Source organism: Sarcophilus harrisii, chromosome 2 (assembly GCF_902635505.1).
Source record: "Sarcophilus harrisii chromosome 2, mSarHar1.11, whole genome shotgun sequence".
Lineage (NCBI taxonomy): Eukaryota > Metazoa > Chordata > Mammalia > Dasyuromorphia > Dasyuridae > Sarcophilus > Sarcophilus harrisii.
The window spans coordinates 390327215-390348293 of NC_045427.1; the positions used below are offsets into that span (position 1 = coordinate 390327215).

The window sequence follows — 21079 nt, forward strand, 5'->3', positions numbered from 1 at the left end:
TTAATTCCAGGCATGGGGAATATTTTGAGTAAAGGCATGGAGCCTAAAGAAAACTGAAAAAGAATTATGGAGAGTGTAGTTGTCTTTGTTGTGGTTCAGTCTTTTCAGTCATATCCGACTCTTCATGACCCCACTTGGATTTTATTCTGGCAAAGATACTAGAGTGGTTTGCTATTCTTTCTCCAGCTCATTTTTTTTACAGATGAAGAACTGAGCCAAACAGGGCAGGATCAGGAATTCATATTGTTTTTCAATAAGCAATAGGGAGCCATTTAAAGGTATTTGAGTAGAGAAAAAAAATGACCAAAGATGTATTGCCTGTTCAATGGTGATGAAGAGAGATCAGACTGGGAAAAGACTAGAGGCAAAAGAAAATGGAAACAAGGACATTTATGGATAATTCCAGCTACCCATACTTCTATAGGGATATTATAGAAAAAGAAATTTTATCTGACCCAAATTTTCGCTTGGATATTTACACTAGTCATATAATAAATATAAATATTTAACTAATAGTTAATGATCTACTTCACTTGACTATGTCTGCTGTAGAAAGTCTTAATGACTTCAAGCAATCTCATTCTGAATGCCAATACAAATACACTAACAATAGATTCTGGTGAAAATTCTACTCTTCTGATCAACAACACTTTTGCTCAGGGACTAGTGCCTATTATCATTTCAATTTCTGCACTTAAAACAGGTCTGAAGGGAGAAAATGATATACACATACACACTCACACATAAAAGCACAAGACTCAGGAGCTTTTGAAAACTAGAAAACAAAAAGGTCCATTTTCTTGTGCTGTGAGATCAATATAAAATGAAATATGCTCATGTCAAGCCCATCAAAATAAACACACAGAAATCAAACAACTTCTTAAGCCTTTCCAAAGACCTCATAAACTAACTGCTAACATTCTCTCCCTGTACCGCCTGGAACCTACTCATAATCAATTACACTATTCATCCATTAGTTATTGGACCTGTCGCAGAATTATTTTCATTAAAGCCCAATATTCCTGTTTGACTTCATGACACTCTAGAGCCACTAAAAAGGTGAGAGCAGAAACGCTTAAGTAGTTTCCCATGCATATAAAATTCCCCCTTAGATCAAATTTCCCTCTAGTACTTTGAAATTCAGTAAAAGTAGGCTGTACTCTATAGGTTAATAATCTGGCCCAAGGGCTTTATGTTACTATATAATTTTCATGGAGCCTGAATAATTTATGCAAAAGGTCCCTGATGTGTTTAATTGCTTAACATTCAAATTTTCTCTTGGTCACCCTCTTTCTAATAATGCTTTCAATAAGAAAGCATTAAAGTGACATTCATGAGAGGCATCAAGCTTGAGCATTAATTAGGCAATGAAGATGATTGGCAGTATTAAGTTAAACTATATGTTCATTCTAAAGAACAATGAACCACAAAATATCCCATTTTGATCTTCAAGTTATTACATTTTTAGGGAAGATTATGTTTCTAATGGGAAACTTTAAGTATTGAAGAATACTATTATAGTGCTGGCATTCTGAAAGACTTTTCATCAAATTTAATCCTTGAAGAGACATCTGAGTTCTCCTTAATAAGGCAATATTCTTATCATGTTACTCTCCTGCTCAAAAACCATTAATGGTTCCCTATTGCCTAAGGATAAAGTACAAAATTTTTAGCTTAGTATTTAGAGCCCTACATGATCTGGTTTTAACTTACATTTTTAGTCTTATTAGCTATTCTCCTTCCTGAAGTCTACATATTAGTCAAACTGAGCTCATCACTAAAACTCATGTGCCATTTTTCTCTCAGGATCTAGGTGAGCCACCTGCCATACTTCAGATGCCCTCTTTCTATATCTCTTCCTCTTAATATCCTAAACTTCCTTCAAGGTTTATTCCTCATCTATTAATCGTCTTTTTAGCCTAAAATTTTCCTAAATCACTGTGATTTTTTTAAACCATTATCACTCCAACTTTGTATTATATTAATCCATGCACATACATTTATATACATACAAACAATCCTACATATGTGTTGACACACATACATACCATTAAGGGAAACAGATATATTTGTGATATGATTTAAACAATGTGTTGCAAAAACAAAAACCTTGTTCCAAAATACTCCCCCCACTGATGCTATTAGGTTGCCTAAAATTCCCCCATTGCTTGAAAAAACAAATATTATCTGGTTGAATATATAAGCCATTATTATTAGCTAGCACCATCAAACTAACAGGTAACTACCTAGAAGGATCATGAGGGAATTAAATACATAACAAACATAAAGAAGACCCAAAAATGACAAAGCTAAAAAAGCTTTGTCTAGAAACGAGAAAAGGAGGGAACTGGGCCCCTGAAGGGAGGGGGAAATTTTGTGCCAACAGGAAAAATGGGCCAGGCAAGAAGATGAAGAATTAACAAAAATATATTTAGATTTTTCTAACAAAGCTGCCTCAAACTGGTTCCATGCTGGATAACCCAATCCCCAGACAACTTTAGATTGAGATTTTAACTATGACATTTTATATTGCATGCTTTCACAATAAATAGCTGTTTTGTTTCTGTAATGGTTCTGAGAGCAAACTCTTATTGCTTCCATTTTATGGGAGGAAGTTTAGTATGAGGAAAAGCTGGAAGCTGAGAAGTAGATTAAATCCTATTTATTCCACTTAACTTATAACAATACATTCACATAGGTCATTCTGTCTTACCAAGCTGTTGTAATTGTTTGTCCTTCATTCTTGAAGATGACCATGACACCAGGAGAGTGATGTCATATCATTCAAATAAATTGGATTTGAGTTAGGGAGGGCTGTGCAAGGTCACCTTCCTCACTTTCCCCTCCAGAGTTATCTGGGTCCAGTGACCAGATATAGATCAGGATGACTGAAGATGGCCCTGAATGCAGAGGGAGAGCTTGGTCTTTTTAAGCTAAGATCTTTAACATGTCTCAGTTTGACTGAAGCAACCACCCATTCAGCAGTTAAGACTAGGTAAGAAAAAATGAGACAAAGAATGACCTTTAAAAAAAAACCTAGTCACAAATAAATATATAATGAATCAAACCCTCAGTGTTTCTGGACAAAACAACAATAATCATTTGTAGTAGGGAGAATGGTTGTTTAAATTACAGCAGCAATGCTTGATTGTTATATTTTGGTCAGTAAAAAAGTCTATCTCCCAAAGCATACATATGGTATGCCTCTTTCCATTTTTTACAACTACTCTATAAGGTGGGGGGAGGAGATAATTTTTGTTTGTTTTGTTTTATTTGGATCTAGACTTCTGATTTCGTTTATATAGAGAACTCCCAGTGAGGAAAATCTTCCACCAATGCATAACAGCATCTAATCCGAAATTTACAGTTTTAGAAAGTTAGTTATCTATGGCATTGTCAGGTTAAGGGATTCTTCATTTAGGGTCACAAATCCAATATAGTACAGGTAGATGTTAATATGCCCATTTTTCAGATAAAGAGTTGGAAGCAAAGAGAAATGAAATTATTTTCTCAAGGTCTGCCAGATCATGAATGGCAAATGGTGGATGGATCTGAGCCCAGGTATTCATTCTCACACTTCAGGCTGCTTCATTTTATCTTCTCTGGATTTTCTTCATCTATAAAATGAATAGGTCAGAGTTAATGATGTCAAATGTCCTTTTCATAATAAAGTGAAGAAGAAACTAAGATGTAAGCTTGTGTACTAATCACGAGCTTAAACAAAAAAAAAATCATGTCTCAGTTCTACAATTATTCCTTCCCTTGAATCATAATAGTTTGTTTGCTGCAGTAAATAAACTTTTTCTTTTTTTTTCTAGTCCAACTTCTTCTCATTTTATTTTTTTATTAAAGCTTTTTGTTTTCAAAAGATATGCAATAATTTTTCAATATTGACCCTTGTAACTTTGTGTTCCAAATTTTCCCCTCTTTTACCCCACCCTCTCCCCTAGATGGCAAGTAATCCAATATATATTAAATATGTTAAAATTTATTGAACTTTTTCTAAATCAGAAATCTCTGTGATCGCCAGTTTAGAAATCATCCCCCTCTATTCAGCATTTAAAACCCTTCACAACTTGGTTTTGCCCTACTAGAATGTAACTTTGAAGGCAGAAGTTATTTTTATCTTTATATCATCATTGCCTAGCAAATCTAGCCCTATGCCTGGCACACAGAAAATAAGTACTTAACAAATGTTTGCCTATTAATTGGTTGATTAAAGAATGGTACATTTGAATGAAATGACAAATCTGCTTCAAATTGGGCTTGTTAACTCTTCTCTAAAATGATGAAATCCCCATCACAAAGCAGAGTTTGCCTAACAAATCTTAATGATCATTAGGAAAATAGAAAGTTGACCATTGTAGAACTGTGTACCTGATTATCCTTAGTGACAGGAGATTTCCTTTTATCTTGAGGGAGGGTAAAAACTCTAAAACATATAGATGTCTGGAGTCAGCTAGATGGTGCAGGGGATAGAGCACTGACCCTGAAGTCAGGAGGACCTGAGTTCAAATCTGGTCTCAGACTCTTAACATTTCCTGGCTGTGTGACCCTGGGCAAGTCACTTCACCCCAATTGCCTCAGCAAACAAAACAAGCAAAAATTATATATATATATATATATATATAGAGAGAGAGAGAGAGAGAGAGAGAGAGAGAAAGAGATATTATGTCATCATATAGAAATAAGGAAGCTTATAAAATCAACCATCACTCTCAAATGGATTCTAGTCTGTTGTTCAGTTGTTTCAATCATGTCCAACTCTTCATCACCCCATTTGGGATTTTTTGGAAAGAAACACTGTGGTTTGCCATTTCCTTCTCCAGCTCATTTTATAGATGAGAAAACTGAGGACAACAGGATTAAGTGACTTATCCAGGTTCATTCAGAGTGTCTGCAGCCAGATTTGAGCTCAGAAAGATTAGTCTTCCCAACTCCAGGCAAAGCACTCTATCCTCCATGCTACCTCTTCTTCTGGTCCAAACTACACCCTAAAGAGAAAAACACTACAATAACCCCAAGAGATGGTTGTCCAGCTTTCACCAGAAAACCTCTAGAGATGAACAATTCATTATAGCTCATTCTGTTCCATAGTAGTATTTCTCTAAATCAGTAGAAGTTTCTTGAAAGCATGACAAAAATTATAAGCATGTATCTAATGCATGCTGGGTATGCCCAGGCATATTACAATGTATGAGTAGCCCTCTATCATCACAATGGGGCTGGCTGGGATTCAGACCCCACCAAAGTTGAGGGAGATTTTCCTAGTTTCCCTGTTGCTGCATCTGCCACCTTTGCTACTCTTGCTTCCCTCTTCCATTTCCCACTAACTTCTCTTCACTGATTCCAACAGCCTTTGGTGAAGGAGCAAATAGGAATGTTTACTGACCTGACTGAACCATAGTCAAAGGCCCTTTTATGTCTTTCCAGGCTCTAATGTTTCTTTGCCTGCTTTGCCAGTTCCTGTGGGGGAGGAAGATAGGTGACTGGATGTCCATCCCAGAACGCTGAAGTCCTGCTCTTATCATTCCCGTTGCTTAGGGAAAAATCAGCTAGCCCTATTTTCTGCTTTAACTCTTCAGGCTGTTTTGTCTTCCAGGGTTCTAGTTAGTATCGCTAAGGGTGGCAACAAAGATAAAACTTTAAAGATATACCTTTGGTCACCAATCCTTAACCTTCACTCTGTTCTTCATGGCAAAGTATGCAGGAAAAGGAATAGAGTATCATTACAAAGATGCTTCTCTTCCTTTTTATTTTATTTTTTTAAATCCAAGAAGATAAGGGTGAAAATGTTATTTTATATCAATGGGATAAAAGTTGACTAAGAGGAGTCATTTGCAGAATTTATTTTAAAGTAAAGGTTATTTTTTATTGATTGATTTGTTTTGAGGGAGGTAAAACAGAATAAATGGTTTGCCTGGGATCTCAAACCTAGTAAGCATCAAGTGCCTGAGGTCACATTTGAATTTAGGACTTTCTGACTCCAGGGTTGGTGCTCTATCCATCTAACTAGCTTAGTTTTTGATTCTTTTGCTTAATGAATAATATCCTTTGTTATTGCACATTCAACAAATGTTGCCTTAAAAATATAAATAAAATTCTCTGTGCAAATGTTCTCATGTAATATGCTAACATTTACCAATGTTCAAAATGCACTCCCTCTTTGCCTCTGAGAATCCCTAGTTTCCTTGAGAACCCAGTTCACATACCCTACTCTTACATAAACTTCCTAATTTTTCCATCCACTGGTGTCTCCCTCCCACTTACTATGTATTTACATTGCACATATAGTTTTTATTTACTTCTATGTGTATCTGTTGCTTACTTTCATGGATTGTAAACTCCTTGAGGGCAAGGATGTTTTTCTATCTTTGTATATCAAATAGTAGACACAGTGCATTTTTTTTAAATGAATGAATAAAGAGGGTTTATAACTTTTTTTCCCTGAGGTACATCTTATCTCAGTTGTCCCTCTCCCCCATTTAATTCAATTCATTTATTAAGTCCATATAGTAAGAAAAAGAAATATACTAGAACCTGGGATGCAAAGATAAAAAAAATTTCTCTTTTATGGAACTTATTTTTCATTTTTCATAACTCTTGCTAATATTCAAGCAAATTAATCAATAATTATTTATCAACCTAGTATGTATAAAGAATGGATTCTTGTATAGATCTGAATTTGAGGCTAATGCTAAACGTTACCCTGGAACAGTGACAGAAACCACAATGTGTTGAAAGATAGCCACACAAAAGCATTTTAAACTTGCCTTTCAAATTACCTAACACTGAAATAATTAGTGGTTTGAAAGAGCATTTGCAGACTGGAGCGGAAGCAAAGAGATAACTATGCCAGATAATCTAGGTGGAAGCCTCCATTTGACTCCATGTATCTGGGTAAAAATCTCAATCCTACTTTATTCTGATGAACTGTCTGTCACATTAAACTCATGATTATTATTTTCTGCACCTAATAGGTTCCTTTTAGAGAATCTCTTATCACATAGGGAACTATACCCATATAAGATACAGGTAATATTCCAAGGGAATGTGACTAATTGAAAGACTCTGAGGAGGACACCACAATCTCTGAACTAATAGCTCTATGTGTACATGCAGAAGTATTGGAGTCAGATTCACTAAATATTCTTTACTACTAATGAGTCACATGGTTGACACAGTAGCAGGCCAGATCCTTTACATGTTTGATAGGAAATTTTCATACATTGACAGTTCTGTTGCCATATTCTGCTATCAAATTCACAATGTGATATGTCTCTGCTTAATATTATCTTTTCTTTTGGTGGTAACCAGGGCACAATCTTTGTTGGGGTTTTTTTAATGGCCCATTATAAGATGATCTGGATGGTCTCCAAACCATAATCAGTCTTTTGACACATCATTCTACCAGAAAAAGAGAAAAATTATGTGATTATGATATCTTAGAAAAGAAAAAAGGACAAAAGATTGATTAGAGCATACTCTGTTCTAACTATCCACTCAAACATTCAACTCTATCAAATGAGAATCTCGTTAGTTTAACATGTAGATGAGAACTCTCAGGAAAAACCCAACTATAGCTGGATGGAAGCTGCACTTATGTTTCTATTACTAGTACTTCTTACTTTGAGTCAGTACTGACTTTGTATCCTAGGAAAGGGAAGGGGAAGACTCAGGGGGTAAATAGACTGTTCTTTGTAAAGCATATAAAATCAAGATCTCAGGAAGTGAATGAACTCATGATTCATCCTGGGTATTTTTCACATGGGCAGTGTTAGACTCTTCAGGGAGATCCCTGAAGAGTTGTGGTTGTTGTTGTTTAGTAACTCATAGAATCTAAAGAACCTCAAAATCTGGATGGGACCTTAGAAATTTTCTAGTCCAACTACCTGATTTTTACATAGAAGAAGATTTACATAGAAGAAAATTAAGGACCAGAGAAGGCAGAAACTTTCTTCCCCAAGGCCACTTGGTTAGTTAGCAGCAGGTACAGAAGCAGTTTTCAGATTTCTTGACTGTTAATCCAACACTCTATCCATTATAACAAGTGATCTTTTTTTTTTTTTAAAACAAACTATCACCACCAAAATCAAATCCCCTTAAATCCTGCATTATGCATGTATAGGTGAAATAGATAACTGTCTTCATGGAGTTATCCCAGAAGTCTCAAGAATAGGGTTTGGGATAGTTGAGAGAAGAGCATTGTTATAATGGAAAGAGCTGGAGACTTGAAATCAAAAGTTCTGAGTTTTATTGCTGATTCTACAACTGACTACCTATGTGACCTTGGGCAAATTATGTAACCTTTCTGATTTGAGTTCCTTCATGTGTTCAGTGGGGATAATAATATTTGTTTTCCTCTCTTTCTCTAGGTTTGTTGTAAGGATCAAATGAGATGATGTATATAAAGTATTTTATAAAGTATACATACAGAAAAGCCATCTACACACAGATGCCATATATATGTATGTAGGTATGTGTGTATAGATGTGTAGGTGTGTGTGTGCCATCATTATTCTCTCTGAGATAATGGCAATACAATTTTAAAATTACCTGACGATAGACTAATGACAAGACTATAGTAATGAGTCGCAGGGGTCCTCAAACTATGGCCCGCGGGCCAGATGTGGCAGCTGAGGACGAATATCCCCCCTGGCCCAGGGCGATGAAGTTTCTTTATTTAAAGCCCCACAAAACAAAGTTTTTGTTTTTACTATAGTCTGGCCCTCCAACAGTCTGAGGGACAGTGAACTGGCCCCCTATTTAAAAATAATAGTAATAAGTCAGGGCTGTAGAATTGAATGGACTGTAAGAAAGAATCTGATTTCATTGACAAGGGAACTCGATATGGAAACTCCCTTCACTAATGCATGACTACTCAGCTTTATCTCATAGTCTTTAAATCTGTTTTCAAATTTAATTTTTTAATTTAAAAAAATCTATTTTCTCTTTCTAATCTTAAAAAAGAAAATGAAACAAGAAAACCCTTGTAACAAACATATATAGTCAAGTAAAACAAATTCTCACACTGGCCATTACCCAAAAATTTAAATCTCCTTCTTTGCCTTGATTCTATCACATTTCTGTCAGAAGGTAAAGTACAGGCTCCATCCATCACAGTGTATTTTAATAGTCTTAGAGAAATTCTTGGAATATGAAGAAGTTAAGTCTAAATATCACAACTAGTACATGTTAGAGGCACTATTTAAAGCCAAGGCTTTCTGATCTTAAAGCTGGGCCAAACGATCATAAAATCATCCTTTTCAAAGGATGACTATGAAAGACATTTTTGTGGAGTGTGCACTTTTTGCATATGTATGGTCATAAATAACTTGTTCTTTTGTATTGTGATGTATATATGCCAAGTATCCTACATAAAGCCCTGAGATTGCTACATATCTTCTAGCTCTATGCTCAGCTGATGAAAGAGATGAGACCAAAAGACAATATAATCCTGAGTTAGGCAGACAGAATAACAAACAGAAAACCAAGGGTATGTTTGGCTTGGGCTCTCTCTGGTTTATGGGTATAATCTTTTACTGTTTTTCTTGAGCTATTTTACCCTGGCATTTTCAGAAATAGCACGGTTGTTTGGGAGAGATTACAGGGCAATAGACATTTCCCAGACACAGGATTGTATTTAACCTCCTGACCCGTGGTTCACTCAAGCACAGCTGGCTAGATATTTCTAAGGCATCAGGACTCATGTTGCATCAGGAGAGGTCATGGGGAAAACTGTGACTGAGGACAAAGAGAGAATAGAATGGCTTCTAAAGGCAAACATGAAAAGTCAGATGATAATGAAAAAAGACTGTTGTATTAAGTCTATTCAAACATATGAGCAATGGGTTCATCAGGAAGGCAAGCTTTATAAGACAGGCTGATTTGAGTCTTAGAGACAACCACGATCTTGGTTTCACTTCCTACTTAAGAATAAAAGAATATGAAAACTCCCCTGGGCAAGGTTTTGTGCTCAAAGATAGATCTTTTGTATTTGAACTTGAGGAGGCTTCATCGGAAATTTTAGAGTTTCCCATTATAGACTTTTTAATCCAAATCTTCAAACTATCATTTATTTAACTTCATTGTCCATATATCAAGCCTTATTTATACAGCTCCTAGAAGTACATCGCTTGATATCACCATTATCTTTTAGACATGAAGAATGAATAACAACAAATAATCCAGAGCTCATAGTATCATAGAAGCACAGAAATTGGGAGTTGGAGGGAACTTGATTGTCCATCTAATACAATATGTTCATGAAAGAAATCTCCACTGTACTATATTCAACACTTGGGCAAAATTGGAAGATCTCCAAGGATGGAGACCCCACGGCTTCTAAGGCTTCCTATTCTACTTTTGGAGAACCCATCTACAGCAAGTTTTCTTGAGATTAAGTATAAATTAGTCTCTTTATTATTCCACTCATTATTTTTGATTCTCTAGAACCAAAGAGAACAAATTTCTCAAGATAGCCCTTCAAATACTTGAGGCAAGTATTGTGTTCCCCCCCATCTCAGTCCTCTACCCAAGTCAACTTTTCTTCAAGAAAAAATATCTCCTGATCCTCATATATCACTGACTGATTCTCATGTTCTCTCATAAGTCACTGACTCAAAGAATCATATGCTTCCCATGTGATGAAATTAGATTATGGCACTGACAATTTAAATGATAAAGAGTTCAATGAAGAATATTAACAGATAGGGAAGACAAGGACAATTATATGATTTCACTTCCACTTCACACTCCTTCTCTTCATAGGAATCACATCAATACTCCTAACAATATTCCAATGATGATGAGACATTGTACAAGAAGGGACATGTCAAGGCCACCACACTCCCGTTGTCCAAAAAACTAGGTGACACAGTGAATAGAGCACCAGCCCTGTCAGGAGGACCTGAGTTAAAATCCAGCTTTAGACACTTGACATTTACTAGCTGAGTGAATATGGGCAAGTCATTTAACCCTGATTAAACAAAAAAGAAAGAAAGAAAGAAAAAGAAAAAAAAGAAAGAAAAAAAAAGAAGACAGAAGCAGTGTGATATAGTGGCTAGAGTTGGGTAAGAGAGACCTAGGTTCAAATCTAACTCCTATCACACACAATCAAGATAATTCTGGGCAAATCTCCTAACTCATCAATTTCCTCAGCAAATCTAAGAATAATTTGCAAACAGGTGCTGCCAATTCACATTAATAAAGACAGCTTCCTCATTGGAAGTTCTCATGAAATTGCCCAAATTGTTATTCCCTTTTCCTTCCTCTTCTCCCTTCTTCCCCCCAAAATAAGAATAAAATAAAGAAATATAATAAAAGATGACAAGGAGAAAGCAATCAGTCATCAATCAGAAGAAATAAGGAAGCATCCACATTAACTTTTCAATTTGCAAAGTAAAAATATCTTTTAACTTGTCCCCAAATATAGAAACATCAGCAGAGTTATCAAGGTTGCTCTCACTTTATCTCTATTACATCATATATATCATCGAATGGGCAATAGAAATATAAAACTGGTAGCCTCATAACCTGTATAATTCAAAAGTCCATACCATGGTTCTGGATAATTGCTGATCGATGCAGGAAAACAATTTTTTTGTATTTAGTCTATTTTGAAATCTATTCAAATGAACCATGTTAAAGAACTATGATTATAGGGAGAGCTACAGTGTTTAATCCCAGCTGTGGCAGACTCAAAAGTCTGACGAGATAGTATGCTCATAGAGGTTCCTATAAGCAGCTGTTACTAAACCTTCATGTAAGATCTATCATCTTATCTATCTAGCATATATCATTTTACAGAGATATAATGTTACTAGTCCAAATTCACAAAATAAATTAGTGACAGAGGTGCTACTTTTTGTTCCTTAGTTTACTTTCATTTTATGAAACTGCAGTCCTACAATCATAAAATTTTAGGCTTGAACGCTATTTCAAATTTCATCTGATTCAATTTGTATCTAAACTAGAACTTCCATTACAGTGTCCTCAACAAATAACTTTCCAGTCTCTGCCTAAAAACTTATTTTTTTAAAAAAAAGATATTTTTCCTCAAATTATATGTAAAAATGATTTTTAAATATTTTCTATTTTTTCAAGTTTTGAGTTCCAACTTCTATCACTCCCTTTTTTTTTTCTCTCTCTTCCCTAAGATAGTAAACAATCTGATATAAGATATACATGTGCAACCATAGAAAGCATTTCCATTTAGTCATTTTGTGGAAGAAAATTCAAACCAAAAAAAGGGAAGAAAGTGAAAAATGATATGTTTCCCTCTATTTCTGAAGACTTCTAATGAGATAGAATTCACTATCTTCCTGAACAACCTATCTCACTGTGACCAATACTAAATAACTTCTTTTTTTATGTATATGTTCTCATAAGTAATTTCTTAAGGAAAAGAATATAGGCAGGATATTTGGTTTTTTCCTACAAACATATGCAATTTTATTTTATTTTTTTTTTAGATAAGAGTAACCAGAGCTTCTTAAACTTTTTCCACTCATGATCCCTTTGTGCCTGATAATTTTTATGCATGTAAAAATTTCCATGATCATGGGTATATAGGTATATAAAATAAGAATACAAATCAAACGTTTACTAATAATAAATCATAATTTCATGACTTCTACATTGAGTTACAAGATCCCATATGGTGTCATGACCCACAATTTAAGAAGCTAGGAGGCAATTATGATACTGTAAAGTGGTTTATTCTTGGGTGATTTGAAATTTCTGCCCCCATAAAAGATAAAGCCAAATCCATGGAGTAAGTATGTTTTTACAACAGACTTCTTGTGTCCTAAGGAAGTCATAAACATTTTACCATAGATTACTTTTTTAGGCTAGCATAGGAAGACCCTGGGATAGGCACATTTTGTTGGGAATATAACAAAAGGAAAGATGTATAGTTATATACATCTGTGATATATAGTAAAAACAGGTCTAATTGTAATACCACGATGTTACCATAACTAGTCAAAAGAAAGTAAAAGGTACCTGATAGTTATAGAAAGTGATGAGAAGGGCTTTGGGTCATTTAGATTATTGAACTAATGAGACAGTAAACCATTTAGCTCTGCTGCGTTTATGACCATGAACCTTACCTAAACTAAAGCTCAAACTGTTTGCTTTTCAAATGTATGTCCTAAGTCATCTGGGAAATTTTGTAAAATATTGTGTATTTTTCAGTGGAAAAAATGCTGAACTTGGAGTCACAGGACTTGAGTTAAAATTCTGGCTCTCCTATTTATTATCTTGTACAAGACATTTCTCTATGGGCTAGTTTCTTCATCTGTAAAATGAAGGGGTTGGATTAAATGACTTTTAAGACACTTCCAACTTAATAACTATGATTATATCTGCATTAATGGGAATATAACTCAGAGCATGTGCAATTGATGGTGAGTAAGCAGCAGCATCTGCATTTGTTATAGAGGGCAGGCAATCTTTCTCCCTGAAGGATGGAGATAGACCAGTTCATTTTAGCAGGGGTTGTGAGGGAGAACTAAGGATTAGGGAAGGAATGGGAAGAAGTTAATGGGGAATTTTCATTCATTCATTAATTTACTTATGTATTTTTGTATTTTTTGGCAAGGCAGTTGGGATTAAGTGACTTGCCCAAATTCACACAGCTAGCAAGTTTTAAGTGTCTGAGGCTGGCTTTGAACTCAGGTTCTCCTGACTCCAAGGTCTATGCTCTACCTTGCTGCCCTCAGTGGAGAATTTTTAATCATAGGCTCATAAACATAAAATTGGAAGGGGTTTTAGAAGAATTCAAAGACAACCTTTTCATTTTATAGATGAAGAAAGAAGACAGTTTTGCCTAGAATCATATAGCTAGTAAGTATCTGAAGCCAGATTGAAACTCAGGTCTTCCTAATTTCAGATATGATGCTTTTATATACTACACCATCTAGTTGCTTCTGATAAATAAGATGGCAAATAAAAGAACTAGGATTTGAACCTAGATCCCTTGACTCCAAATTCAGATTTTATTTATTTATTTGTTCATATTATTATGTATATGATATTATTTTAATTATGATAATAATTAACATTGATGATCAATTAATAATTATAATAAAGCATAATATAATTAATATTAATAACTAATAATACAGCAACTATATTATTATCTTATTAATTTATTTATATTGCTGCTTCTATCATTTGGAAGAATTCTAGACAGAACTTTTAAATTTTGCTTACTTAAGAGTTGCGATTTTCTCTCCATAGAAAAAGAGAACTTTGAAGGGTTCCATTGAACTTTCAAGAATCAAATGCGTGGAGATTGTGAAGAGCGACATCAGCATCCCTTGCCACTATAAATACCCCTTCCAAGTAAGTCAACTAAACCATGCAATGGCAAGCCATCATTCCTAGTGCCACAGTGACTGGACTTAGTAAAGAGAATGGAGGCGGGAGGCAGGGAGTTTATGACTTCAGTCTTTTTTGTTGTTCATTCCATTTTAAGTCATGTCTGACTCTTCATGACCCCATTTGGATGTTTCTTGTCAAAAATACTGGAGTGATTTGCCTTTTCCTTCTCTAGCTTATTTTTACAGATGAGGAAACTGAGGCAAATAGGGTTAAGTGACTTACCGAGGGTCACACAGCTAATACGTGGTTGAGGCCAAAATTGGACATAGGAAAATGAGTCTTCCTGACTCCAAGTCTGGTCCTCTATCTACTTTAGACACTAGTATACTGGTTTGCCATTTAGAGAGGGCCCCTAAGATATCCCTGTTCTCTTTTTTACTGATAGATTGTAAGTGGAGGTGTCAGTTTCAATTTCTGAGGCCATCAGCAAAATGTGGTTGAAGGTGCTGTACCTACACTTTGAGCTCATCACTCCTAGGAATTTCCTTACCATTCTGTAGAAAAGTATACCTCCTTTGATGGGGCCCCAAGTTCAATAGTGGCAAGTCAGGTGGTCTTTCACCAGTGATTTTGAGATGGATTTGCACAGCAGGTATGTTATCAAAGTCAAAAAACTTTGATGCCCACACAGGAAAAGTGACTTTCCTACGACCACACATAAACCAGGAGCAGAGTCCCAGATTAATAATTACTTGGGTATTACTGAGGAGGAGGAAAAACTAGATTTCATAAACAGCATGTATCTGCATTGTATCCAGAACTCCCATGTTATCTCATCATAGTCTCTCCCTGCCTCAGAGACCTTTCTTCTCCAAACTTTGCTTACATGCTTCAAAGGGATAGTACTTTGGCCTGAGCTGATTATGATACTTCCTCGTTTTACTAAATGCAGCACTCCCTATTACTTCTAAAATTCAATAGAAAACTTTGGGGGGCATTTAAAGCTTTTCAATGCATGACTTCAACCTATCTTTACAGCCTTAAAATATACTAATTTCTTCTCCATATACTTCAGTCCAAACTTCCCTTCTCTGTTTCTCACACATAACACTCCACCTACTACCTAGGGCCTTTGCATAAGTTGTCTTCCACTCCAACTGAGCTCTCCATACTTATAATGTATCCTTTTACATCGATAGTTTAGACTCCTAGTTTATTTGTTTTTAATTAATTTTTCCATTGTGAACTTAACAATCATTTGCAAACATACTAAAAAAGATACAGAGGACAGTCAATCAATCAACAAACATTGTTGATTGATTAAGGTCCCATACTAAAGGCTGAGTATACAAAGGAAAAATAAAAACAGACCCCGACCTCAAAGAGCCTACATTCTGCCATTAAAAAGATTATATAAGAAACTAGAAAGGAAAGATTATTTTAAAAAAAACTGTGAGCTTCTATTATTCTATATTATTTTATTCTTTATTTTAAAAAAGAAACATACACATTAAGTTTAATAAGACTAACCGAATCGTTCTACTTGAGTCTGCCTGTGTTCCTCTTTTTTCTTCCATTCTTTTTTAAAAAGTTTTATTGATGCTTCTTTTGCCTATATTCTCCCATGCATCTTTACTTCTTTCCCTGTCCCCAGTAGAAGTTTTCCCTTCTGATTTTGTCTGAGAATGCACATCTGGTTCTCTAGGTCTAGTCTGGCACCTCTGTATAGAAGAGGAAGGTTATTTCATTGTAACTTTTTTTTATTAGTTTTTGATTAATTCTTAGTTTCCTTCAGAGCTCACCTCAAGTATCTGGTCCTTACATGAGGCCTCTCCTGATGCCTTTACCTACTACCAACCCCCCACCCCTTTGTACTTCCCTCGTGTACTTATCCATGTACTTATTTGTGTACATGTTGCCTCCCAGGTCAGCTAGGTGCTATACCTAGCAGTACACTCTTCCTAGATTCAAAAAGGACCTCAGCATTTCCTAGCTGTGTAGCTCTGGGATTAATCCTGCTTGTCTCGACTTCTTCATGTATAAAATAAACTAGAGAAATGGCCAATTACTCCAATATCTTAGCTAAGAAAACCTCAAATAAGGTCATGAAGAGTCAGAAACAACTGAACAACGATGCCTCCCTAAATAAAATGTAAGCTCAGGGAGGGCAGGGATTGTTTCATTTTTATCTTTGTAACTACAGGTCTTATATTTTTCATCATCCTTACCTTTGCATAGAAATCATTCAATATATTGATATATTTTATATATACTTATTTATTTATACTTATATATTATATTAATATGTGCATAATATATAACATATAATATATAGCATATTATATATTTATATATTATTTATATTTATATATATATTGATCTATTTTGAAGATTTCATCAAGTTTTTGGCAAAATTCCTACACTTCTTCATCCTCGGTGACTATGATGGATGCATAAGTTTCAATTAGTTTGATAGTAGTCTTCTTGCAAATTCTTATAATTAGTATTGCAATATAAGATGACCATATACTGCAAATAAAGTTTCTTGGTGCTTTTGAACCAGGGATGCAATGGAGTCAGATCAAACCAATGCATGAGAATCAGTTGTTAAATTTTCATTGTGAACATTTGCACCTTAGAAATTGGCAAATACTATAAATCAAATCTTGATTTATTGTTTTGTTGTTGAATTAAGAAAGCAATGGGACAAAACTGACTTTGTCAAATCCTTTCTTTGCTTCTCCAAAATGTACTTGTGAACTATCCTTCCATTTAGTTGCAATTTCCATCTTTTGTTTTCAGAATGTCAAGATTAATATGATTCAGTTCCTACAACAGTATCATGGGCAAATAGAAAAGCAATAAATATGATAATTTGATAAAAAAGCGTGGTTCAAGAAAAAGGAAGGAGAGAGGTAAAAAACTTATAGAACAGAAATGGCAAGTCCTGGACTATAGCAAGCAACAAATATCATCACAAAAATGAAATAGGTTTTATTTTAACATAGAAGAAAAGATTAAAAAAAAAAACTAATGTGGGAATTATATCAGAATAAACTGTCTATATATGGTTAGACCACTGATGTGTAAGGGAAAAAAACCCATATTTTTCCAAAGAAGGAAAAAATAATAATGAGAAAATGATAGGGAGTACTGAAAAATTCAGTCTCAAACAACTTAAACAAGCAATTTGCGATGAAAAGAAGCAATGTGGCACAGTGGAGAGAGAGCTGACTGACCTTACCTTCAGGAAGATCTGGGGTTCAACTCTCAACGACAAATGTTGGCAATTTGACTCTGCAAAAGTGAAATCTTCTCAGCATCCCATACAACTCTCTAAAACTATCCTTTACAGAGATAATGCTGTCCTATATTGGTTGAAGGAATTTCTCAACGAGATTTTCTTGGGTTCATGAAATCCTGGATCTGAATTAACTATGGGAAATGGACATCAGACATGACACTGACATAATTTTACATCAGAAACAAAATTGAAACGGTTTTTATACAGAAGTTTAACTGCTTTAAATCTATTGCCATAACAAAGAGACAAAAAGAGCCTAAAAAGGTCCATAGTCAGCAACATTTGACTTACTTTTCAAGCAGAGTGGTTAGCTAAAGGCAATAATGGCTTACAATACAAATTCATTTGTAAAATCACATGAAGAAGGATAGTAGTTGATTATGAGCAGGATTATTTCATCAACTGTTATTTTTCCTGAGTAGGAAATAAGATGAGTTTTTTAAAAGCCTGGCAAAAGATCCAATCAAGCAAAATCATGCTAAGGATAATTAAAAACAAAACTGAAAGAATAAGAAATAGAAGAAAATGCTTAACAGAACAAATTTTCCCCCTACTAAGGAGAGTGAAATCCCTAGATTTGGATTCTAATATCTCAGTCTCAAATGTGTTCATAGGGAAGGTAGAAGTGGCAATAAAGAGAAAAAAGACTAGGAAAGCAGCTAATTATAAATACTGTACATGACACATGTATACACATTATATATAATATTGTAATACAATTGTGAAATATGATTTATGTTACAGTAGAATAGATACAATTGTGAGGATACAATTATGAAATACAGTTATAAGAGATTTGAGAGATTGATAAGCAAAGAATTTCACATGGGGAAGATATGAAAGACACAGTAGAAAGAAAGAAAAAAACCCAAGCCTTATTAATACAAAAAAAGACAGCTGAAAAAACATGAACAACTACCGACCTATGTGCTTTACCCCCTAATGTATACAAAATCTTTATGAAAGTCATCTGATTTGAGGATCTCCAATACTTAACATATTGCCTGGCATATATTACTACTTAATAAATGTTCATTGATTGATTGATTTGATATGACTCTGATGGAATTGGAAAGGTAGATAATTATTCTCATATTGGAGGTGTTTACTAAACTGAAACTATGGGGAAAGAATCTCTCTCCTATGGAAAAAGGCCCTTGTGTTATGACTTTTGTGAAAGAAAATGAAAGATTTGAAATGAAAGAAATTACTTCAGTGCCTAGTGTTTGAAAAGCTGATTGCATATTTTCCATTTAATATCTTTATATCACATATGCCAGAAAGACCAAGCAAAAATTATCACACAATTGCAGCCCGAGAAATAAATGTGCTTTTTTAGTAAGAAGAAATTTGTCTTCTGACAGTGTCATAATGTTATCTGATGTAAGTCAAAGTTATTTTGCTGAAGGCAAGAGGTCTTTTTTTTTTTTTTAATTGTAACTTTTTATTGACCGAACTCATGCCTGGGTAATTTTTTTTACAACATTATTCCTTGCACTCACTTCTGTTCTGACTTTTCCCCTCCCTCCCTTCACCTTCTCCCCAGGATGGCAAGCAGTCCTATACATGTTGAATATGTCACTGTATAGCCTAGATACAATATATGTGTGCAGAACTGAACAATTCTAAACAATAATCTAACTGCCTAATATTTGTTATTTAGTCATGTCTGACTCCTTATGACCCTATTTTGGGATTTTCTTGGCAAAAATACAAGGGGTTTGCCTTTTCCTTCTCCAGTTCATTTTTATAGATGAGGAAATTGAGGCAAACAGGGTTAAGTGACTTGCCGAAGGTCACACAGCCAGGAAGTGTCTGGCACCAGATTTGAATTCAGATGAGTCTTCCTGGTTCTAAACCCAGTGCCCTATTCACTGGATAGTTAGCTGCCCACCTAATGTTTACTCTTAGACTAAAGTAACTAACCACCAAAACATCTTCATTACATTAATCATTTGGACCAACTGTCATTTTAAGAGTAATTGGTGATTTGTATAGTATTTTAGAATTTGTTAAGCACTTTTACATACATTATCTCATTTGAGCCTCATAATGACCCTGTGAAATAAGTACTACTGCTGTAGTGATTACTTCAGTTTTATAAATAAGAAAATAAAGATTAAAGATGACTTTCCCTGCTAGTCAGTATTAGAGATAGATCTGAAGGCAAGTTTTGCCTGACTCCAACTCCAGCAAACTAGACCCTACACAACTATGTCTCAGTATCCAAATGTTTTATCTATATGGTGTCAAACAAATACAGCAACAATTCTCATAGTGAGAACTGAGTGGATCTCTGAGGTCCTGAGTCCTTTTCAGGGAGCCTACAAGGTCAAGACTATTTTCATAATAATACTAAGTTTTAATTTCCAATACAGGAAATCTACATAGATACAACCCACCTAAACAAAAGTTTATTGAGGGCTTCAATATTATTTAAGAGGGGAAGTGGATCCTTAGATGAAAAAGTTGAAGCCATTGATCTAAGGAATAAGGCAAAATTCTATAAAGCAAAAAAAAAAAAAAATCTTGTCAGCCAAAGGGTTTGTGTTGTATTTACTAATTCTGTTACATGTTTCCCACTCCAGGTGGTACATGATAATTATCTCCTATATGTATTTGCTCCTGATCGAGAGAGCCGACAGAGATGGGTGTTGGCCCTTAAGGAAGGTAATCATTTTTTAACATTTGTTTTGAAAGTTATTTGGGGTTAAGTGACTTACTCAAGTTCACACAGCTAGTACAAGTTTACACAGCTAGTAAATGTCTGAGGTTACATTTGAACTCACATCCTCCTAACTCCAAAGCTAGTGCTTTATCCACTTCACTATCTAACTGCCTCAAAAGTTACTGTTTTTGCCTATGGTTAAAATAAATAGCAGTGACAAAAAATGCATTAAAGCTCTAACCTTTTTTCAGTAACAAAACCATCCTTTACCAACACAAAATGAAGCAAATCTATAACATCATAGAATAATCTTAGAGATTAGCCTACAGTCATATATCTAGTGTCCCAGTAACTCACGCCCAAGTGTTCATGACATCAACTCTAGCTTTCTAACCACTAGATCCTACAGCCTCCCTAACAAACTAATTTTGTTCTTAGTCATTTCAGATATGTCCAATTCTTTGTGACCTGACTTGGGGTTTTCTTGGCAAAGATACTAGTGTTAGCCATTTTCTTCTTTAGCTCATTTTTACAGATGACAAAACTGAGGCAAATAGGGTTAAATTACTTGCCCAGTCACACAGATAGGATTTGAACTCAGACTTCCTGGGTCCAATATTCTATCCCTGTATTACTTATTTGCCAATAAACCACTAAATAGTTTGTTTTAATTTAAATAAGTCCTTACAATTTAAAAAGTGCTTTCTTCCCTAAGATTATTCTGCTCAACCACAATTTATTACACTGACAAGTTTTGCTAGAGAGGAGCATATAATTTA

General features: G+C 34.8%; 1 protein-coding gene across 1 annotated transcript in view; it reads left to right on the forward strand.

Annotated features, from left to right (window-relative positions):
- The window catches only part of ITK (IL2 inducible T cell kinase), an 84437-nt gene that overhangs the window by 9965 nt on the left and 53393 nt on the right, over positions 1–21079 (forward strand). Inside the window, exons 2-3 of the mRNA XM_003756773.4 lie at positions 14245–14349; positions 20221–20302. Of these exons, the coding sequence (XP_003756821.1) occupies positions 14245–14349; positions 20221–20302 (187 nt within the window). The remainder of the gene's footprint in view (positions 1–14244; positions 14350–20220; positions 20303–21079) is intronic.